Source organism: Manacus candei, unplaced genomic scaffold (genome assembly GCF_025592945.1).
Source record: "Manacus candei isolate 608988 ecotype Guabito, Panama unplaced genomic scaffold, ASM2559294v1 h1tg000049l, whole genome shotgun sequence".
NCBI classification, from domain to species: domain Eukaryota; kingdom Metazoa; phylum Chordata; class Aves; order Passeriformes; family Pipridae; genus Manacus; species Manacus candei.
In genome coordinates, this window is record NW_026138097.1 from 29,466,782 (window position 1) to 29,491,696 (window position 24,915).

The 24,915-nt window shown below is 37.0% G+C and overlaps 1 protein-coding gene across 5 annotated transcripts in view; it reads left to right on the top strand.

Annotated features, from left to right (window-relative positions):
* CTNND2 (catenin delta 2) overlaps positions 1–23,595 on the top strand; it is a 627,538-nt gene extending 603,943 nt beyond the window's left edge. For all 5 annotated transcript variants that reach the window (XM_051799301.1, XM_051799302.1, XM_051799306.1 and 2 more), the window contains 4 exons: positions 8,629–8,755; positions 12,875–13,006; positions 19,816–19,889; positions 21,268–23,595. In XM_051799301.1, the coding sequence (XP_051655261.1) occupies positions 8,629–8,755; positions 12,875–13,006; positions 19,816–19,889; positions 21,268–21,528 (594 nt within the window). In that variant the 3' untranslated portion in view covers positions 21,529–23,595. The remainder of the gene's footprint in view (positions 1–8,628; positions 8,756–12,874; positions 13,007–19,815; positions 19,890–21,267) is intronic.
* Positions 23,596–24,915: the final 1,320 nt, after the last annotated feature.

Below are 24,915 nucleotides of genomic sequence, written 5' to 3' on the forward strand. Positions count from 1 at the left end.
TCTGGAATGAAAAATGACAATATGAATCAAAAATTATTGTAAAACATTTTCTTGCAGGCAAGGTTTTTTTGTACACACAAGACACAAGCAAAAATAGTTCTTTATGAATCTAGCAATTTAAATTAGAGTTATATACCTTATGCAGGGGAAAATAGAACAGAAATTTTATCTGAAGGGCCAAATACTGCCTTCATTTCCTCTAAAATATATTAAAACAATTTTATTTCTGTATAAGAGGCAACGTGATGCTTTGAAAAATGAATTTATTACATTTTATTGCAGTGTTTTGAGAGTTTTATTATTTAGCTGCATATAACCTCAGCAAAATGAATAATGAACTCTGCTGTATCTGAAGTCTTGTCCTTCATGCTTTGCCTCACATACAATTCCCTTTTCTTATAGTTTTTTTATTCATCAGATTAGTTCATGTCATCTTTGCAATTTGCGCAACAGGAAATCAATAATTAATTATGGATAGGTAAAGCAATGCCTCACTAATTGCCTGAAACATCCGAGACTTTACAAAACAACTGGGGGTAGTTACCTAGCTGTTTCTCACTGGAATAGATTTGTCAAGTAATTAGCATTATCTCTCCCTTATCATGTGTCTCTTTGTAGCTAAAATCAAGGGATGAGATACAAAATTATGGTACAAGTTCTGTGATTAGAAGATGATAACAACGCACACCAAAATAGTGTTTGAAAAAGAGAAAACTGGCCAAGGCCATTTATGGTATTTTAAAAGAAAAAAAATTGAGTGATACTCTCAGAAGAATATAATACCCCATGCACTGCAATGGCAAGAGAAAAACAGGGTGAGAAAATATTGTAGATTATTTTGAGGTGGAACACTGACAGTAGGAGAATAATGGCTTTGCTTTCAGAGAAGCTGAGATGGAGGCTGGGAGGTATATGTCTCATTTCAAAAAAAATGAGTTTAACCACCGATTCTGAAAATGTCACTTCAAAGAGCCTACAGAAAACTTAATAATCCTCAGCCAGCACCAGACAGTTTTGCTCGGTTAATGACTGTCTGACTAGAAGCCCTTCTTAAAGCCTCATGCTGCCCTAAATACGTATTTCAATATGTATTTGTCTTTCAGCATCCTAAGCAATTGAACTTCTGCTGTGTCTGGGATGCAGAAACGGTCACTTATAAGTAAAAGCCATTTGTACGTTGAGATTCAGGGTAAAAAGAAGTGCTGAGGTCAAGCCTAGTGCACAAGAAAGGAGTCTGAGGCACTGTGTGTGTATCACACAGCTCTGCCAGCTGGAGAACAACCTGGCAGCCCCCAGCATCAGGCACTGGGGCAGGGGCTGAGGGCCCCTGGGAGAGGTGGCTGCTCCAGTGGCAGCACTGCCACCAGCCTGGCTTGGTCTTTCCCAGTCTGGCCCTGCCACTGTGGCTCTTTGCTTTGGCTCAAATGATGGCACTGCTCCCATGGTGCTCTCAGTGGGGTCTTGGTCCTCTCTCCTCAGTTTGTGCAAGGAAAGAGTGAGTGGCCTTCATCCCAGCTCACACAGCAGCAGGTGTCGTACTCCCAATGTAAGCTTTAACCAGTAAACAGGCTTCATCATCATCATGAAAAGGCATTGGAAGCAAACTGTATTTTCCTTTAACCACCTCAGCTAAGTAGGCGTAACTGTGAGCAACTCTTTTATACAAATCATTATAATACTTTTAAATCTCCCAAACTTGAAGAATTTCTATGTTTTAAATAATCTTCTGGCTTTCATAAGCTGTGAAAATGAAACTATAAGCACAAATACTAAAATCCTCAAATGAAGATGAGCTTCAGTGATTTGTGTCTTTACTTCGTGTCCGTTGATTTTGAGGGCCTGGCTCATAACTCTTTGGGAAAGGAGGGAAAACAGAACAAATGAAGTCAGCAGCCCTTTTGAAGCCACTGAAATTACTCCAGAATGAAGGGTTTAACCCAAAAAACAACTGCTGATGTGTAAGCTGGGAGAATGTCAGGATCTTCCAGTCTCAATCCCTACTCCTCTCTTGAACAACTTATCTCACCACTTTGGAAGCAAAAGATAAAATTCTAGGAGTAAAAATGTCAGTGTACTGCTTAGTATTGCAGGATAACTGATGGTAGTAAAATAACATTTATTCATAATATATCATAAAGCAGATCAATGCCCTGGAATTCTTTTCTGGTTTTGAGTTTTTGTGGAAACAACACGAGCAAATTCAGCAAGAACAGTCCTTTCAGGAATCATTTACTGATAATAGGACTTGACACTGTAAATTCAAAGAAAAAATGAAGGAACATCTTTGTTTTTAAATTAGATAGTTTATCTAAAACTAATTGGTTTGTCTTTCAAGAGTGTTCCCAGAGTTTTTTGAAGCCATAAGAATTTAGTTGAAACCACTCTTCCCAAGTAAACGTGCTTCAACTACAAAGGCATGGGCTTTTTTAGGGAACAGCTATCTCTCCATCTCTCCTTCAGCAGCTGACATTTCTTTGTCACCTGCTTCAGTGGTGCACACTCACTGTTCAGGTCTGCTGGTGGGGGGTGGTTAGCCTCTGCTGCCATGGGAGAGGGCATAGGAAGAGAAGTCAGGCTTGCTACCTCTGTTGAGAAGCACTGGGAGAGGTATTTATTCTTCCTCTTGTCTTAAAAGAAAATTATATGATCCCAGGTTGTAAAGCCTAATGATAAGTAACGGTGGTTGTTGATTACCATTTAATCTGCATTATTTCAAAAATCCCATTTAAGAACTTCATGAGATATGTACGTGGATCACCCCAACCTTGTGACCATTTTAGATTCCTCACTACAGTCAAGTCACACACATAATTTTCATATGCCAATGTATGTAGATTATTTGATCCAGTTCTAATTTCTGCTATATCTTATTAGTGTCATGACAACAAATTCCCAGTGAAGAATTGCCCAGACCTGTGTAAGTCTGATGAGCCTTGACTTAATTCACATCAGATTTATCTTTTATTCCAGACAGTGTCACACTGGTGCACACAAGTCAGAATGTTTCATTTAACCTGACAGCAGTGCTTTAGCTTGTGAAGGAAGCAACACCAGCAACTCAGGGCAGTGCCTGTCTGAGTTTCGAAGTGAATAGATCCTGTGTTACAAACTTACAGGCACTGTGCCTTGTTGCTGTATCACCTACTTCTAACATCATGGCAGGTCTAGTTACTGATTCCTGCAAGAGGTTGCCTATCAAAACTGCACATTTCTACAGCTTATAACTGGAACAGTTATTACTACAATTAATATCCTGGAACCAGTAAAAAGCTGGCTTACAGCTAAGGAAGTAGGATGACAAAGCAAGTTTGGTCCTGTGTGCTTCAAGTCATCTGTAAAATGTCTGTTAAATCAGGTCACAACAGGTTCAGACCTGAAGCAAGAAGTTGCATACTGGAGTGGTTGTAAACTCGAGGGAGGCAGAATACAGCGTTTTCTATAATTTTGGGGGGGTTGTCTGTTTTGTTATTGGATTTGGTGCATCATTTTTATTTTTTCTCTTTAGTAGGATTTTTCTGTTTGCAAGAAGTTGCTCTCTTTCTTTGTGACAATCTTAGGACATCTGTGGCCAGGAGTCAGGGCAGATTACGCTCTTTAACATAGGAAGATACTGATGTGCATGCAGATATCATCCATCATACAGCTTTTCTAGACCACTCTGTGCTTTTCAAGTCAGTGTCTTCTAAGCAGCTGATCAGCATAATCAGTCAGAGTGTAGGGCTTGTTTTCATTTTTGCTGTGTGCCTATGATGTGGCGTTTCTCTTTGAGTGGATACCATGAGGCCATCCAGGCTAGGCACCGCACCATCCCTGCCTCCACCAATTCCTTGGCCAACTCGCTCCTCTATCATCTGTGAATTCTTCAGGCAGCAGCACCAGTTCCCTCTTGGGTCAACTTGGTGTCAGTTCCCATCAGGGCTTAATTTAATTCAGCCCTCAAAATGTTACTGTGAGAAAATAGTATGTCTGATACCATCCACCTCCACAAATCAGCTCCTCAAATCAAAAACTCAGCTACCAGAGAGTTCTGAAAACTTGAAATTTTTGCAAACACAACAGAAAACTGGTTGGCTTTTTTTTTTCCCCAATACATTTTAAAATCAAAAAGCATACCAAGAAAAGAAAATAAAAACAAATTATATTTTCATAAGACACATGCAATAGGTGTTTGGCACAATAAGTTTAGTCACCCTGACAAAATAATTATTTTCCCATTGTCCTGATGCAAATTATTTATTTTCAAAATTACTTAAACTTGAGCAAGAGCACAAAGAACCTGTTCATTCCTTAAGCCCAGTAAAAGATAATCAGTAAGACTACAATATCACTTTTGTTTCCTACATTGATCATTCAGCTCCTATCCCAAATTTAATCCATGCAGCTTTCCCAAGGAGATACCATCAGAAACATGTCACTGCTAGTCAAGCTTTAACATTTGGACTTTATCAAGTATAATTGAGGGATAATAGATATATTCATTATAGTCAAAATATAGACAAATGCCCAGTAGAAGATCCTTAGAAGAGGTGATAAGGATGTATAATGGTATTTCTGTACTCTGGTCATTCTCTGTCCTCCTGTAGTGTGCAGTTGCCACCTGTTAATAATTACTGCTGATTAACAAATGCACCCAGACTGTGACAGAATTGCACTGAATTTCTTTCCAGTTTGTCAGATCCTTTTGTCTTACTCTTCCTCTCCTAGATCACATTTTGCTGGTAAATTGGTTTCTTAAATAAGTCTCGTGTACTTTGCTATTGAGTTAGCCTTCTTCTCTACAAGACATTGCTATATACTGTACCTTTAAGTACCCAAATCAATTTAATTACATTTCATTACAGGCAGTAGACCTGAAACAAACTAATGAAAGCAGCCATCGTGTCAGGTGGTATTTATATCGCCATTAAATTGAAAATACCCCCTTTAGGCTCTTAAAAATTAGTTTCCATATTTAACACTAATAGCTTTTGGAATTGTTGATGGGGATAATGGGGATAGTTTTAATAAATCCGTTACAAACTGTTTACCTTTACAAGGAAAGAAGCTTGTTCCTTGCAACAGAAGTGAGCTAAAGATAGATGACTTAAAAGTATTCGGGTTTTGAAATACTGTGAGCTGCCCACAACCTGTTGAAAAATACCATGAAGATCATTATACACTGATAGTAGTATGCCTTGTTTAGTCAAAAGCAATGCCAAGTCACCACAGCCCCTGTGTTAGAGTTTATTGTTTGCCTCACTGGTTTTATTGAGCTGGTTTGGCTTGCCAACTTGGGATTTTGTAGTAGAATTTATTTGAAGACCTCATTATAAGCACTACTGTCAGCAGAGAGAAAAATGAAAATTTGCAGGGAAGAAAAGAAGGAAAAACATCCACTGCACAAAAGAGTGCTCGTGCTAGCATCTCAAATATAGCTCCCTTGCTGCTGAGGCACCAGCAATGCTGTTTCTGAGGAAGCAATGTTGACAAAGTACTTTTGATATTCTGCAGAACAAGGGTACCATATGCTATTCCTGTAGAGTCCATGGGACAGTGCAGGTATCAGGGATTTATTTCATCCACTTCCCATCAGAACCAGGCTGCAGATATTAATGTAAAAATACATATGGAATAGACAACAGGAAGAAATGTTTAGGGGAAGTTTCACATCACTTTTTTTGAACCACGTACCAGGGTTTTACTTGGGGGAAGCAAGAATGAGAAAGGAGAGTATACCTCGCCATGGATGTATCCAGATCCACAAAGCTGGAAGCATTTTTGACTTGCACTATTGAAACAGAGCAAGGATTTTAAATGCTTACTCTGAGGAAGATGCTACAGACGCTCACTCTGAGGAATGCAACATTAATGTGAAGGGGTAGCAGAGACGGAGAAAGTGGTACCTTGCTCTGAGAGCTCTGCCTACATCAGGTGTGTTCTGTTCTAATAAAAGATAACAGAAAGGTCAGCTTAGTAGTCGTAAATTAGGTAGGATGGACATTTGGGGAGATAAAAGAGCTGAGTCAAGGGATTTTCACAAGCCTCCAGCACCTAGTCAGGAAAAGTTGAAAAGTTCATGACGAAGAAGAGTAGAAAGACGACCCTTCATGAGGCTGAAGGACCAGAATGACCACCAAAGATTTCCCCAAAAGGATGACTCTGCCTCAAGCTCCACCTAAACCCTGCCTATTATGAATATGATAATTAGATTGTGAAATTAAATGAATATGCATGTAGAGATGTTGTAATCACTCATGAAAATTGTATAAATTGTCTGACTTTTCACTGATAAACTTTGGAGCTAGTTTGTCCAGCGAGAGCTCCCCAGCATTGCTCGAAATAAATACTTTTACCACTTAAAGACCCAAAACTGTCTCTGAGCAGTCATACTTCTGCCTTTTTGGCATCACTATGTAAGCATGGCTGATGTCTCCTCCTTTTGCAGGCAGAAAGTAATAAGTAGTCTATTTCTTTTCCTTTTATCAAATCAAAAGTCTGTCCACTTCTTCCTCTTCTTCAGTCTATTTAAAAGAAAATAAATGATCAGAAAACTACAACAGAGTGAATTATAGAGAATCACCTTTCTGGTAAGAAATTCTGGCCCTGGAGAAGGAGAAAGAATGGAACCATTTTTCTTCAGCAGAATAAAGGCATGGGCTTCTCACATGTTTTTGCTCCTTCAGTTTTATAGTAGAGAAATCACCACACAAGTTATGATGAACCGGAGATACAGAAATAATGCTAAGTATGATCCTTGTAGTCTTAATGCTTGGATAAGATTATTGGACTTAAGCTACTTATCATAACTATTGCTATAAACTATTATGTCTATTGCTATAAACTATTAAAAATGCATGTATTTTATAAACATGTACATATTATATAGTGTGTATGTGTATATATATATATATATATATATGGAAAAGTTTCTAATAGTTTCCAAATTGATTTAAAAATTTAGGTCTTTACAGTTGTTTTTCTTGCATTCTCATGGATCCTCCTTCCAGCTTGGAGGGCATGGTTTGTATAGAAACTCTCTCTATAGAGACTGGATATAGATTGGAAAGATTGGAAGTAGGAAATTTTGGGTTGAGCAGGTGTCCTAAACATGAGTGATCTCTCAGTGGACAGTCACTGTTGATTCTAGGGAAAGTTCTGACTGTACTGTAAAAGCCCAGCCGAGATTTTAATCTTCCTTATTTTTCCCTTTGAAATTGCGACTGAGATACACACATTAGTACAAATGCATTACGTGAGGAGTATGGACATTCAGAATCTGTAGTTAGGTGTCACCTCTGTCTATAAGAATTTGCTTACAACATTTCCCTCTATAATAGTCATGAGTATCTCTTTTCCTCCTGCTGTGTCACACCCTTGCTCAGTTCTCTTTCCTAAGAGTTTACTGGAAAGGGAATTTTCAAGACATTTTCTCTTGCAGTTCTGAGAGCTAGGTGCCCATGGTATCTGTGGGCAGAAAAGAACGGTCAGAGAGATGCCTTGAGCAAAGGCAGAGCATGGGAAGGGGTGGGATTCACTGCTGGATGTCTGGAGTAGCTGAGGTACGGAGTGGTAACATTCTTTACTACTCCAACAGTGAATGATTATTCTGTAATAATAATAATAATAATAATAATAATAATAATAATAATAGTAATACAATAAATTATAATAATATTGTATTGTGCTTATTTTTTTTAATTCAGCATTTCATTACAAAAATTTTGTTTAGCACCATGCCAGGTGCTTGCTTCAATTTCCACTGAGCTCAACAGAAAGCAGGCATTTTTAAAACTGTGTGAGACTGGGAAAACTCAGTGTTACTGATTTAGATTTAACATTAAGCAGTGATGAAGACAGTTGCAATCTATTAATACTGAAGGCATTTGAAATGTTGTCATTTAATAAGAACAGTAGGAAAAGTCAGTTTATTTTCTTGTGATAGTTTCAGACTATAATATGTTTTTAAAAATGTGTTATTTTGGATTATTGCATTACATTATGGTGCAGGAATAAAACAAGAATTACTCAAACTCTCCTTTTTTATTTCTGAAATAGCTGTTTCTAGTATTTGTATTACTTTGTTTCTTTCCCTTTTTTTAATACATCACCATTACAACAGTTTTAAATAGAAGGAATAGAATTTCTTTCTGTACACCTTCGAGAAAACTGCAACAAGGAAAATCGCATTGATTCTTTTTCCCTTGTGTGAAGAAATGGGCAGTTAGTATAACTAAGCTAAATAGATATCCAGTTTGGTAATCCTGGGGCTTTCCTATCTTCTACTCCAAAACTTCCTTATAAAATGGAAGTGACTTCAAGCCAGAATGCCATTTGCAGTGTGAAAATAGAGGCGTGGAAAAAGACAAAATTATTAAACAAATAGCCTAAAAAGTTGTCATGAATTGGAGTATTTCTGAAATGTGTTAATTTTATAGAACTTTCTACATTTTATTTTTTCTCCTGCTGTGTCAGTACAGTCAGCACATCGTATCCTGCACCACTAAGAATATTTGCCACCCAGTGGCAGGAAGAAGTTACTAGTCTACTTGTGTATCCGTACTGAAAATACTAGCGGAAAATACTCTGTACTTGACATGGGAAACTGTGTGGCATTTTCGCTGACTGTTGTCCTGATGTTTGATGTTGCAGGACGGATGGTCACAGTATCACTTTGTAGCCTCATCTTCAACAATAGAAAGGGATCGGCAAAGACCGTACTCTTCATCACGCACGCCCTCCATCTCTCCCGTGCGCATGTCTCCTAACAACCGCTCAGGTAAGAGCTGGTTTTCAGGACTGAAGTAAAGGCAGAGGTAATCCATCACTATCATTTTTCTTCTTTGAGCCATGTCACTGACATCTGGATTTATTTTTAACTGTGGTGGAAGGGCACAAAGCATATTCTTTACTCTTACCTAAATTATCTGTTCAAAACAGGATTTTTTTATTTTATTTTATTTTATTATTAGCACCTTTTAAAGTTTTACAGCAGAAAGACTATTCCACAACAAACACGTTATGAATTCTCATGACGTGTTTTTGGGATTACCTGATTCCATCTAAGGGCAATGGTGTCCATTAGTAGCACAAGGAAATTCTGTAACTCACTTTGCTAGTCATGAAAGCCACTATGTTGTTTATGGTCATTCTGCACACTTAGCAGAAGTTGAAGGATCCACATTACTTTTTGTCAGCTTTTATTCTGGGTATGTGTGCATACATATGCATATGTCAGTTTTCACAGAAGTTTGGCTACAGGTCTTCGAGTAAAATTGACAGCATATTTACACCAGCTATTATCAACTCAATGAATCTCAACTTATGCAATAGTGTAAATAGTGTAATTTACACTATTTACTTAGTTACACATCAGGTAATCTTCCCTTCATCTTATTCTAAGGTAGAATGTACCTTGATTAGATAAAGCCATCCCCAGTGAAAAACTTTTAACATAAACAGAGTGTAACTGTCAGTCTTTCAGTGTGATTTTTCGCTACTTGTTCAATCAAATGCTGTCATTCCAAAGGTACACCAAGAGTTTAGGATTAAAATTGGCCAAACTTATTATTGTCATTAGCACTGTGCCATAGTTTGGGTTTTAAGAAAATTGTTTTGCTAATTGTCTAGAAGCTGCATTTTAGTCCTGCAGAACAACCACAGAGATTTGAAAATGTAGCCAGAAGTACAGTGAAAGCTGCTATTCTGTTTTCAAAATCTGTCATTGCACAAGTCCATAAAGGACTGCTACTCCATTTTTTTCTTCTCCAAAATCTCTTTTTGACTGTAAGTGCAAAGTACTTGAAATGTCTGGCCCTGTCATCTTAGTTTTGTCTCTTGCCAGAACTGTCTCCTCACTTCTGTTACTCTAAATTTTTGGATGAAATTTTACTGCCATCATCAGTTATTATAAGACTAGGAAAGGACAAATAATAGTGGCTGGTTATGAAGGAAGAAGAGCCGATATCATTATATACTGGTCAGCTCAGTGTCATTCTAGAAAATTGGTGGAACAAATAATCACAACCTGAGCACCTCAAAGGTGGTAGGAACATAAGATACTACTTAGCTCTGGGAGTATCTATTTTTAAATAGTAGTGTAAGTTGCTGTGTGTCTGGTAGTATCCATATCAAATAAAAACATTGATTCAATACTGTTTGTTCTTCTTAAATCGACCTGAATGCCTGCTAAAACATACTTAAAGCACTTTATGGAAAGAATAGTCAGTAAGTACAATCTACTGTAATCAGTAAGACTCTTTCACAAAATGTTTTTATAGGTAAGCTAGGGCAAGCTAGTGAACAGTCCAGAAAATATCATGTGTGGTAATGGCATGACTGAAAACCATTCACAAAGAAAGGGGATTGCTTACTGCCAAAATAGAAGAATGCTTTGCTTGGAGGTTTACCTGGGTCCAGTACTCTTCAGTGGTTTCAGTAATGACCCAGATAATATGCAAAAGATGCCTGTTAGCTTTGTGGGTCGCATAAACCTCAGAAGGGAGAAACTCATGTTCCTTGAAGGGCATTATTGAAATTCAGTCTGATCCTGAGAAACTGGAGATAATGTTCAAAGGGAAAAAAAAAAAGATCTAGTCCTTTACAAATAAAGGAGAATATCTGGCTAGATGAAAGTTCTTTAGAAATGATTTAGGGATTTTAGTCAGTTGCACATATGAATTGGAAGATGGAGAAATCAGGATAGGAGAATACACTGAATGGACTGTACTTGTTTAACTCAAGTAAAAGAGGCATGAGATGGGGACAGTGGGAAGAGGTACACGCCAAGTATTCAAACACATAAGAGCCAGTTATGAAGAGAAACGGCATGAACTTTTTTCTACTTCCATAGCAGAAATAACGAGCAGCATGGAGTGAGACTAGACATCAGGGAACATTATCTAACAGTGGGGAAAGAAAGCACTGGAACAGGCTGCTTGGAGCAGTTATGTGATCTCTGTCATTAGAGATCTTTAGCTTTAGATTAAAATCTGTCAAGAATTATTTTGTTATACTGGATCCTACCTTGGGATAAAGAGTTGAAGTAAATGAACTCTCAACATCCCATCCATGCATAGGACTTGGTGATAACGTGCTTAAACTTGAGTAGTGAGCTCTATATTCTTTTCTGTGCCCTTTAAGAGTAAGAGAGAAAACCATGATATCAGTTTTCAGTCCAGTATCAACCAATGATTTTATGTTTGCTTCCAGTAAAAACTCTGCAAGAGTCTGCTTCTGCATTTTAATGCTTGCCTAAAAGCAGTTGTCCTCCCATGGGAAGAGAGAGATAATTCCTACAGGGAACAGAAAGAGATGGTTTTTTCTGTATCAGTCAATTTTGTTCAAGACACCAGAGTGTTTAAAATCATTGCCAGGGTATATGAAACAAAATGTGTCCCTCAGTTAGCAGCCTTTTCAAGAGTTGCATTCTGGTTTGTTTCCCATTAGACTCAAGCTGCCATGGGCTGATTTGGTAGTTTAATGTCATGCTTCTTTGTATCTGCTGGATTATGAGCTTTAGATTTACATCACTATTGACAAACAGTTTAAAAGCAATTCTCAGTTCTAATGGCTTCGTAAAAAACTATCACCTACATTTGCTCTGTAAATTTAGAGGCCAGGGCCAGCATAACCAACTGAAGCAGAATTCAATATTACTGGTGCTTCCCTACTCCTTAGTTTAGTACAAATGCTTCTCTGTTCCTTAACTAAAAATATAACACGGTTTAGAGATGATGAAAGATACAATTCAGGGTCAAGCTTCACAGATGAGTTTGTCTCACACTTTTAAATATTTTCTTTTCCTTCTTTTTAAACAAAGACATTGTTACTGCTTTTGAGGTTCTTTTGACACAGCAAATATCTGGGTGGAGACAGGGGAGTATATGAAAGGAAGCACCAGCATTTTAGGGTTTTTTGTGCGACTCTGCCCTCACAAGGCTCTGGGGGGCTCTGCTGCTCACCCTGTACCCCTTCTCCTGCCCTCCACAACAGGGAAAGTGCACTTTATCTACCAACACCTAGATTGAAGTCAGTTTTGACAACCATTATTTTTTTCCTTTACGTTTTTCCTATTGCTAAGCATCACAAGCTCTAAGGCTTCATGATTAGTGCCACTGATCACCTTCACATTCTCCAGTGCTTGAGACTCGAGTATAAAACCCAGTTCTCTTCCTCATCACATATACTTTCCTCCTTTTAGCCATACCATAAGAATAGGTGATGAAGGATTTCATTTTAATAAAAATAGGTTAAAGTAGCAGTTGTTGTTTCAATGGCAGTTGTTCATATATAGATATTTAAAGACAGAAATTGAGTTACCTTAAAGTGTTAGATGTTCTTTGCTATGTTTTCTATAAAAAAAACATCTTTCCTTTCTTTCCTTTGTTTCCTTTCCTTCACCAAATAGAATAATTTAATTGGTTTATTTATTTTCAAGAGAAAAGCGAATAAACCATTTTATAAGGGTTTTTCCACACAGTTGAAAGTTAACAGTGTTTTCAACAGAAATAAAGTAACCATTTTGAGGAAAAAAATGGAAGTGCCTTTACCAGAAAATTTTGACAAGTTAAAGAAATTGAAAACCAAAAGGAGAAAACAAAAATATTGTTGTGCTTTTTTTCCATAATAATTGTCTTAGACATTAGATGCAAGTAAAAAGAATTAAACATTCAGAGAGAAAATTATGTTTGCAGTTGATTGTCCAATGAATAGATTTGCCTTGCACTTGAAATAACAGCACCTTTTCTTTTCCTCCATAATGTGGTAGTGCTCCTTCAATCAGTTCCATGTTAGAATGCTAACAGTTATAAACTTTACTAAAATGTTTGCTCTAGAGTTAGACACTACATTCAGTCATATATGGTAAAAAAAAAGAAAATCCATTTTTGTCATCCAGCAAGTGCCCCAGCCTCACCTCGGGAAATGATCAGCCTAAAAGAAAGAAAAACAGACTATGAATCAACTGGAACCAACGCCACTTACCATGGAAACAAGGGAGAACACACTTCTAGAAAAGACACCATGACAGGTGAGGTTATGCTTGCATAGCATATGTAAAAATCATCTGTGATAGACCACTGATTTTATAGGCTTGGCTGGGTTTACTGGAATAGAGTCAACCTGCTTTGGTTGATTCCAAAGTTTTAGCCACCTCGAGAAATACAAGTGAAGATATATTTGAATGAATACAATGCTATGTGAAAATTATATGTAAAGACTATGTTTCTTCACAGAAGAGTGACTCTAAACAAAATTTTACTTATCTTTTTCAATTTTACATTTGTTTTCATTTCAGAAGGAAGTTGGTTGATCACTTTGAATTAACTGGTATAGTTGAGCATGTGCAATGATCCCTAACATCTGTCTTTTGCAGGGAATGGCTTTCTGGGATCAGTTAGCTTATTTTGTGTATCAGTCATTCCTAGGAAATTTGTACCTGTTCGTAAAGTTCTTTCTTACCTGTTCGTAAGTTACTTTCTCAGCTGGGCTGATTTAAATGCAGTAATTTTCTCTGTATGTTGTGGCATCTGTTGCAGGTTTCATTGAAGGCTTCTTTTCCCTGGTGAGCTCATTAACCTGTTAGCATTTCAGTAATTAGAAAATTTTGAGTGCTTTGCCGAGTGCTGCACATCTTCATGAATTCTCTTGCAAAATACATGTTGGTCTCCATCACCACTGTACAAGGCTTATATAATCATTACTGAAAATTTTGACACATTTATATAGTGCCAAGCATCATGGTGTGCTCTTCTCCAAATGCTGCTTCAGGGTAAGCAAAAAAATCACAGTGAGGAGTCACTCTGCACTTTCTGAATGCCTGTTACCTTCTCCCAAGCCCTCTCCAGTGGTCTTCCACAGAGGCAGAATGGGCTGCCTTTGTGTTCCTCAGCTCACTGGGGACACCAGGAACATGCTGACTCAGCATCAAACCATCCATACTAGCTTCCAAGACTGTATTCAGGATATGAAGATACTCATACTGCATCTACTGTGTCATATGTGATTGTGTAAGCAAAACCTGAAGGCCGGACTTGGAATTTGTGTGAAAATACAATATGGAACGTTAATTAGCATGAAAGTGAAAATCTGAAGAGACGAATGACAGTTAAGAGCATCTGGAAAATGCAGGAATTAGGAGTGTCCTGAATGGCTTCTGCAGGGTCCTACGGGAGAGTGCGGAAGATTCAGTCAAGGTACTGCATTTTATGTATCTGTAATGTTTTGAGTGTTTCACAGGCACTGCACAAGGTAGTTCTCTAAAACACTTGAGTGGTCCTTACTTGTCTGATTATGGAGGACGGGACTGCAGTTTTTTCAGCCATTTGTCAAGGACCCATGAAGGGTGAATCTCAGGAATAACAGCATCAAGCTGAAAAGGAAAAGGCAGAAACATTAGTATTTTGTTCTAGCTCTATCTGCAAATTTAGACTAGCAAATTATATCAGAAGGTTCAGTGTCTCCATGTTGAAAATTTGTGTTTCCTTGCAGATAGTCTTGTCTCCCTCCACACATTAAAAAAAATGAGCTTTTCATTTTCCCCATCCCTTTTCATTTTGTTTTTTTACTGTAGGGTTTTTCTTCTCCCATTCCTGTTTCCCTTGTTTCCTTTCTATTGCAATATAATTTTCAGATTATGAGGTTTCTAATGTTCCAGCAACCTTTGCTCCCCTTTGATTTTTGCGTTGTGTTTTCCTTTAATATCGCCTTTTATTTGTCTGTTTCTATTGATTATTTGGATGGGCTTTTAATAAGGAAACTTGAAACTCTCAGCATCACACTCAGCTATCAACTGTCTTTCCAGCTATTGAGCTCAGTGAGGAAAAAAACAAAACTAAATTTGAATCAAAAAATGTAATAATATTTCACAATCTTACATGACCAACGTACAAATAAATATGGAATTAACAAATAACTTTCTCTCTCTTTCAGATCACCAAATCTCTGCTCATTTGGTCTAAGCTCAAATTAAGCACCATTTTAAGAACACAGGAAAATCACAGAAGGAGTCTTGCTCATCAACATTCAACATGACATTTGTGTAACTTAATTGTAGCTCATTAAATAATAAATATTTGATTAAAGAAAAATCTAAAATCAGTGTTTGTGATTTTTGTGAGATTTTTACTTTACTGAATGGCCTCATATAAGTTCATGTAGCAAGTTCATTGCAATGCCTGTGTTTCCTTTTGTGCATCAGACAGTGCATTGCAACTGATACATCCACTTAGATGGGACTTAGATGAATGTTTTTTCAGGTTTCACCTGACATATACTTGTTTTGATCTGCTCTTCTATTTTTTTGCTAAGCTGATGTATTACATAGAGCTTTCTTTGACTTATGGATTTATACAGAATGTAGAGCCACAGCTGTAGTTCCAATTTATCCATGACTGTCTCCATGCTCTTCTCCAAAGCTCTTCTCAGTTTATAGTTCAAAAATTTAATGACCTCTTGACTGGGACTGAAATGAAGGTTTTTTGATGGATTTTCAAAGTAGAAATGTTGGCTTCCTGCCGTTGTGGGGAGTTGTCAGGAAACCTCTGGGAAAAATGAAGAAACTATGAAGTACACAGTTTGGCTGAAGATGATAACTTATATTGATTTCACAGGGTTAGCTAAAAAACTAGAGGCACAATATCAAAGTTCTCATTGCTCTCTTCACGGGTTTATGAGGCCTTTTATATTTACTGTACATTTTCTCCTCTCTGTAGATAATAATAAGCAATAATAAAATTTTGTCACCTAAAGTATATTTTTAAGACAAAAACTGTTATATTCCATTAAAAAATGGGAACTAAATGTGTATGTGATAATATCATCTATACCATGATGTTTTCCTTCAGAACAGGGAAGATAAGGTTCCTGTATACTGTCATGGGACTCCTTTGAAGTTTCTTTTACTTTCTTAGTTCCCTCACTGAACTAATATGTGCATCATAGTCTACACGCTGCATCTTCACTTCCAGCTGCAGAAAAACCTTCTGATTAGTTTATTTTTCTTTTGGCTGTAAAGAATCAATCATCATTACTTTTATTATTTAAACTTACTGGCAGGTCCCTGCACACTCAGAACACAAGTGTTCCCTGCACATTCAGAACACATTCAGAACCATCAAGTGTTACAATAGCTATAGGTGCTCAGGCTACTTGAACTTATTATTGCTTTAAGAAACCAGAATACCCTGCAACCTTTCTCATGACCTTACCTCGTTTGTCACTGTGCGGGAAGGTGCCAGTGATAGTGACAGGCGATGATCTCTGTTACCTAAGATTTGTGAGGCACAGAAACATTTTCCTTTACTGTCCTGAAATAAATTTTATAAAATGGACACCTGCTGCATATAGCAGAAAAAGCAGGTTATGAAATACTACGTAGCCAGCTGACCTCTCCTTTCTTGTTATCAGTTTGTGTTTCTGAGGGCAAAAGGCTAGTATCTTGTTATTTCAAAGTGTCTGTAAATGTGTTTAGAATAAATACAACATTTGAAAGCTGAATGTTACATCATGAATCAAGTGACTGGGACATATGAGGATAACTTTGGTCAGTGACATTTTTATCACATAAACCACTGAGTAACGTCATTTTCAAAGCTGTTGTCAGCTTTAAAGAAGACTCCTGTGAGGAACTATATGACTTTTTTTTAACATGTATCACTTTGAAAACTACCCAGGGGAAGAAAGAAAGGTATTTTTCTGTATTGTTCATTATGCAATGCAACCACAAAGTACTGCAGGTTGATAACAGTACTCATTTCAGAACTCTCACAATTTTACCTAGTAAAAGATATGTCTTCAGTACTATCATGTATGGATATTTAAATAATGCATAAAATGTATACATAAACATTCACACTGATCACTGCTTAATTAATTTCATCTGCAGCTACAGTTCTCACATCTCTGCAAAGAAGTGTGGCTGCAAGAAAATCTCCATTTCTTACTCCTTTTACTCCTTCCCCTTCTCTTACCGTGCTTTAAAAAAGAAAATTATTTCATTAGCCTCTCGTTCTGTCTGTTTTACATACACAATATTAACAGGGCAAATCAGATACTAACCACACAATATCTGTCCATTCATCTAGCTCATTCTCTTCTTTCTTTTATATCTACTCTCTGCTTTTGGACAGCAAAAGTCAACTGCTCACTGAAGCATGGCAGAGCAGAAGTGGAGTTCCCAGGGATGCCACCTGCATGTTCAGAAGCTGGTACTGGAGCAGGGCTGCATGCACTGCTAGCAGCTACATGGCTTCATTTACATTTCCTCCAGAAACAGAATTATCTCAACCTCTAAGATAGCCTAAGCCAAGATTTCTTATTCTTGAACTCTTGGCATTTATTTTCAAGCACTTTGTGTCTCATTGTTTTTATTACATTAAGAAAAGAATAGTAGGTTGTTTGAATTTTCATCCACATCACTGCAATGAAATCAGCAATGCAGAGCTTGCAGCTATTTTCATAAGCTGATATTATCCATTTTCCATCGCAGAATATGGGATCTGGGAGACCATAAATCTTCCATCCGGCTTATAACATTTGTGACCATATCAGTGCGAATGTCACAAGAGTGCATTGGACAGCTGTGCACCAACTGTGAACTATTTCTGGGTTTATGATAGTCATGGCTGTTAGCAGCACATATGTACCATATGCCTTTTTATATATCTGTATGGAAGGGTCGTGACCCTCCTCTTAAGGTCTCTCTGATTGCCTGCAGAAACAACGTACAAACTAGCATGTGTCCAGTTTGCTATTTTTCATCAGATTCTTCATAAAACCCTCAGATGTTGCACCTTATACCAGTCTTTTGACATCAAACAACCATGCACAATGTTGCCCTGCCTGACTAGAAATTTGCGTGCATGAAACATCAAACCTGCTTATCTTGCAATTTGTATACATGAAAACAAGGTGGTTACAAGAAGTTCTTCCTCCATCTATGGCAGTCCAACACACTGAAAGTCGCTTTCATCTTTTTTTCAAGATCTAGGATTTCACAAAATGGATAGCTGAAACACTGGGTATCTTTAGATCATGATAAGAGGAATTCGTGTAACCCAAGTTCTTCTAGCACTTTATGGGGCAAGCAAGAAAATCAGAAAAAAAAAGGCATAAAAAAGATGATATCAAGGAAAGATCTGTCAGTTGTACTTCTGATAGTAATGCTGTCATGAGATGCACCAGAAAGAGCAATGCTGATGTGAACTCCTAATACCAATGGCCTCCAGAGCTCTTCCCTATTTCTTACATAAGACTATGCACTTTTTTTACTAATTGCATCCAGCTCTTCAAGACACAAGAGTTTTTTTCACCCCATCAGTTAATGGTTATGAAGTGAAAAATCTCTTTTTCCAGCTGTTAGATCTTATCACTCCACCATATAAGCCCAGTCTTTATCCTGTTTTCACAAACATGCTGGAGATCTTTAACAACATCGTCTGAGATCTGAAAAGAAGCAACATGGAACAGTGCTGACAAAAATTATACCTTCAACATGGAATCCATCCCTGATGTGAAGATCAGAATTGGCATGTTCCGGTCAACTTTGAGTGAAGGCCATGCCATTCCTTTCTCCAGAAAGGGTGCAGTGGTGAGGGGAAAGGTAGAGGCAGTTTTACGTGCAGGGGTCCATGCTAGCATGTTGCCAAAGGAAGAAAGACTGTTTACACCTTCGGTAACTGTGGTTCTTCTTAGTGATGTGACTAGCATGGATCCCATACCCAGCTTTCAGCTCTGATGTTCAGTCCTAGCCCTCAGAGGTGCCTCCAGGTTTTATACCATTGCAAGGACATAAGAGAGGTCACAATCAACATGTTTCAGTTCCACTGATGACTCTGATTGACAACTACTCAATTTTTACTTTCAGGTCTGTGCTTTTGTAGTAAGAGTCCTCATGACAGCATCCAATCATTGGTTGTGTCTGGAAAGTTAATAATGCATTAATAGCATGCAGCAGCCACACAAAAGGCTGCCTTCATGGTCTTTCAAATATGAGAAATAGCTACAATCTTTTGAGTCCTACCAACAAAGTAAGCTTCAGCTAGATAGCCAAATCACAGTGATCAGTGAAGTCAGCTTTGCAAGGAAAATTCTAAGCTTTTTGTAAGGGGTTTTTTGGGACAAAGTGGGAAATAAATTTTTGCAAAACTAAATCTTTATATCCTCGTTGTCTTTAGAATTACTTCAGATTTCAAACTCAGATCTCAGTTTTGTCTGTGCATTTTAGTAGTAGGACATCTGAGAAGAAAGTGACAACAGTGACAGTAGTCATGGATTTCAGACCCCCTTAGCAAGACCTCTTCAGTATAACTACATATTACTTTTTTGCATAACTCCTTTCTCACTTGCATTTAACCACTTTTTGCATGAATAATTTCATGAAGTAGCAAAATCACTACTATATTAATTAATAATTACTAATCCACATCATCCAACTGAAGTGAAAGAACTGAAATGTTTCTCAATCTCAATATTTACAAGTGCTACCTGTTTAGCATATGTGTGATATACAATCCCATCTCTAACCTGAAATATATTATTGAATGATAGCTGTATATGAAATTATTTTGTTGATTTATATATATGAAGCACACAAGATTGATGTGAACGTGACAGAGCCTGTCAGCATTAATAAATGTATACCAAGGACATGTATGTACACCAAAGCAAAGATGATGACTGTTTAGTGAGAGGAAAAAAGTCTGCAGATGCTTTTAAAGACTTTGGTGTGTGGGAAACCAACATTGTATGATGTATTTAATGAAGCCTTAAGAATTCCCTTTGAGGCCAAAGAAGTATGTTTGGTAAACCTGATTTTTCCTTCCTTTTTTCTCTCTCCAGCTCAGAACACTGGAATCTCAACTTTGTACAGGAATTCGTATGGTGCACCTGCTGAAGATATCAAACATAACCAGGTAAGTACAGAGACTAAAATGTTACTGTTCCAGATGGCAAAAGACCAGTGCAACATCTTATATGAAAATGAAGAAAAATATCACAAATTAAAAAAATCACATACAATCAGACTTCTTCCTGTAGATTTTTTCTCTTATGCTCAAATTAAACACCTGTGTTTGAATACATGAAATGAAATGGAGGTCCTGAAAGTCCTGTACACCTTGATAGCGATACTAGAAATAGAAAGTAGAGTAGTTATGCTCACTTGTGCAGTTCTAATATTGGGCCCAAATTTGTAAGATCATTTGTGGGACTGTGAAAGGTAGTGAATTTAAGCAATCTTTTGTACTGTGTGCATAGAGTCCAATATAGGCATGTTTTGAACAAATATTGCAGAGTTTAGGCAGTGCAACTGCTCCTGTCATCTTGGAACATTACTAACTCTTGCAAAGTCAGCAGGATCCTCAAAGTCTTCTGACATTGGTGTCTGAGAATCAATATTTGCAGTGATGACTTTATGAAGATTGACAGGCTACATTATTTTGCAATCACAAAGTCTACCCAAACTTATAGAGGTGGCGTAAAGTGAAAGATAGTCTCCTGAGATAGTCAGCAATGTGTTTATACATTTCAAATTTTAATAAAGTCCCAACTATGAAAACAGAGATTCACTAGGGCTATATGAAAAAAGTTTTATGGCAACCTTAGGTTAGGGAACCATCTGAGATTTTTTTTCCTGCTTATCATAAACGTTTCAGTTTCAAGGCAACTAGTTGGAATGTACAACAACACAAGATTGTCAACTTGAAGTGTTGAGGAGGTGGTAAGAAGATGGTTCTGCTTAACAGTAACACAAGAACCCATTTCAGGGCACTTTGCTTGACATTTTCTCATGTGACTGTCCTGAAGACTGTAAATGGTTCTTAAGGATACAGTGTTGCCTGCCCCCTAAATCTCACTTCTGTCAAAGACAGCTGCAAAATGTTTAGTGTCTTTGACGTGTATGTTGCTTCCATTCAAATTCTTCAAGGCTGAGTTTTGGTTACCAATATTTGCATTATATAGCTCCCAGTTACACACAGATTGTAGCTATGAAAGTAACTATAAGCTATGCTGCATAAACTACTTTTGACATAAAGCAGCATCTTTAGCAGCAATAATATTAAATAATAAATATATTTGAATAATAATAATAATACTATTGCACATAAAGAAATAAAATGACAAGGCAGAGCTGTGGAATTAATTCACTACTAAGCAATACCTTGAGCAGATGTTAACATAATGCACAACTTTGTATTTCAAGCACAATGAACATATGTAAGATTTACTCCTTCCATCCTGTTGCCCACAATAAGTTGTATCTAACAAGCTGTGGGTGTTGCTATCTTTCAGGTTTCAACACAGCCAGTTCCACAGGAGCCCAGCAGAAAAGATTATGAACCATATCAACCATTTCAGAATTCAACAAGAAACTATGATGAGTCCTTCTTTGAGGACCAAGTGCATCATCGTCCACCTGCAAGTGAATACAACATGCACCTGGGACTAAAGTCAACTGGCAACTACGTCGACTTCTATTCAGCTGCTCGTCCCTATAGTGAACTTAACTATGAAACAAGCCACTATCCAGCCTCTCCCGACTCCTGGGTTTGAGACTTAGGCAGATACAAAAGCTCCAGGAACTGTGCATGTGCATGCATACCACAAGACATTTTTTTTTCCTGCAAATTTAGTTTGTTAAAGCCTGTTCCATAGGAAGGCACAGATAACCAGTATGGAAAAAATTAAGAGATTTTTTTTAGAAGGCTAAAAGATATGAAGGCTAAACCTGGGAGTAATTAGAAAGAAATATATATATACATATATATATTTTACAGTGTGGGGCAACTTTACTGTTGGCCTGTAGAGTCTAAAGTTCAGTCCTGTATATTGAATGTGGCTGAAGGAAGGAGGAAGAACATGACAGTGGATGTGGGTCAAGAGTTAAGCACAAGTTACTGAGCAGCATACATACTGTATGGGGAACAGCTTCTCACACTTTGTTTAATATCCTCATTCATTGTGAATCTAGGCTTCAAGTTGCATTTGGGGTTTCCTCTGTACAGCAAGATATTTCTTGCCTTTTGTTAATGCATTGTTGTAAAGTATTTGATGTACATTACAGATAAAAAAAAAGGTGCATTGTGTATATTACACCAATGCCACAGTGTTTCTTCATCTATGGTTCTAAATATTGCTTCAATTTCAAATTTTGAAAGATGTATGAATTTCCAGTTTTTTGTTTTCTTTTCCCCGGTGCGTTTTAACAAAAAAAAAAATCAAAAAAAATGAAAAAAAAAACAAAAAGGAATATTTAGCAGTATTGTTTGTTCTGATATGTGAATTTGTTTGTGGCAACTAAAAAAAAAAGGCATTCAGCAATTTCTGACAACTAACATTCATCATTCCACACTCCTTGTCAACGAAGTGCTTTTTCACTGCCTAAAATTTTAGATGTAGATATTTGAAATAGATTTTTTTCATTTATACCAGTTTTCTTTATGATGATACAGTGTTAAAAGAAAATAAATTACAATTGATCTGTCATCCATATTTGCTAAGAATGTCTATTTCCAAGAACCTACCATACAAATACACATTCTTACTTGTGTGTGTCCATGTATGCATAGTATTCTGTGTGCGTGTATTTGAGTGTGTGTTTGCGTGGCGTAAGACTTCTTTCCATCTGATGTTCTCCTTGTTAAGCTTCAATTTTTGTTTGATTTTCAGTTCTTTTAAACAGTGGAAACTCCAGTATGTGCTTTCCCTTACTCGCTTTTGTAACCATTGATAGAAATTCAACACTGTTAGACCACATGCTCACAAAAGATGGAGTAACCAATTTTTTTTCTCCAACTTCATCACCCCTAGGTGCCATTTTCATTAAAATAGCATTTCTTGAGGAAATTTCATTACTCTCCAGCCACCAACCAGTAAGTGCTCAAGGAAGGCAGAGTTTGATCTTGCCATCTCCCTGAGGGAATGGAAAACAGAGACCCAACAGACGCAAGTCTGGACTTCTCAAACTCTTTAGACTACAAAAGGGTCCAATTCCTGAACCATTAGGACAATCATTTATTTTAACCCATACCAAAAAGAAAATCCAATACTCAGAACACATTCCTCAAATACTGAAATAAAGACCATATCTGTGCATTTAAAGTAAAATTCTAAAAAATGTAAGGGACAGATTTTTTTTTTAATTTAAAAAGAAAAGAAAAGTTATCTAGGCTAGGAGGCCAGAAGAACTGGCATATTCATTTTAGCTCTTGTAATTTTGGAAGGAAAGAAAAGAATCAAGCATTTTCTAATTTGTGTGATTCAGGCAACAGTTCAGCATACAGTTTTCAGAGTATAAGACCCACCACAAATGGAGTAGTTTTAAATTGCTTAAATTACAAATAAGGAATTTGTTTTAGGTTGCAAACATTTCTGTGATTAGTCATTGTAATAGTCTTAACATCACCTGGCACACTTCTGGCTGTGCACAGGGGGAGAAGTCTCTCACTCTATAGGATGCGGCCCGAGTAGTTCATGCAGGCAGGTATTGTGATGTAGAAATGATTTATCAGTAATCTAGGACTATAGTTTAATCTTTTTGGCAGCTTTTCCCAGTGTACGATATGTAACCTTTGCTCTTTGTAGTAAACAGAGGGAAAAAAATCGCATGCAAAAAAATTTTTAAAAAATTTAAGAAAGGGTGGGTGGGAGGGGCACAGTGGGCCAGATGTATAGTGAGGTAGATAAAAATATTATTCATAGTTTTGGACACAGGTTGTTTATATTTTATTTATTACATTGATTTTAATAAGTGACATTTGCAGTGCTCTTTTGAACAAAGCACATTTTCAGTATAAAAACTTTTTTTTAATAAAAATGTCACTCGCAACTGGAAGTTCTTCTTGACTGCCTGATAAACACCAGGCTGGTACAGTTCTCCAGACACAGGTTTGCCAACAGGCTAAGGGGATGCATTGTTATGTTTGAAGTTCTTAGGACAGGAGGTTATTGTAAGTTGAATATATATCCATTCTTCAAATTACTGAAATGCCCACATTGCCCTCTTTCAGCTCCTCTTAGGAATTACTTGGAGTCAAATGTTGACCATTGCTCAAGTGAGAGATTCTGGATCGATGACATGACATAAAATACCTTTTGTCTATACTTTGTGTTGGTTTGTTTCCATTCTTCTGTAGTGGCAAGTGCTCAGACTGATAACATTCACTCTTGCTGTACTGAGTTTTGAGAAGGTGTTGAATTACCTGGCTTCTTTTCCAGGCTTGGAAATCCAACACTACCGCCATACCGAGCAAGATATATATGATGCATTCTTTTTAATATTGAGGAAAGTATCATTATCTATTGCTGTTCCCTTCATTCTTGTACTAGATCACACACAGAAATAGAGAAGAAACAAAACTGTTCCCAAAAAATGTATAAAATGCAATTGATGTACTGTAAAATGTTGGATTTTTTTTTTAACAAGCTTCGTATTAGAATCTTGTTCAGCTGTGTAGAGCTATATAAATCTCACTGTTTTATTAAATGCTGTTTATGGTCTGGAAGGAATGGTTAACCTATCTCAAGATTAACAAATTTGCACTAACATGAGCAATATTGATTTGAGGGAAAAAAAAGAATTCAATATTTAAAAGATAAACTATGATTTTAAAGGTATATTAACACTGAAAGTACATTTTGACAAATAACATATTTAAGCCCAAAATATAAATGGTTATGTCAGATAACACAAAAGACTTATAACAATATAGATTGAAAAAAAAATGTGTTTCACTGTACATGTTGCTAACATGTACAAAGACAAACTCATATTGACGTATTTTCTATTAATAAATCCTACTGTATTGTGGAGAAACGCTGGTCATAGTGCAGTATGTTTAAACTCAGAAGTTGATTCCATAGATTGATGCCTAGCTTCACACAGCAAACAAATCCTTGCCATTTGTGTATTTTAAATATTAATCAGATAGCTTACTTTCA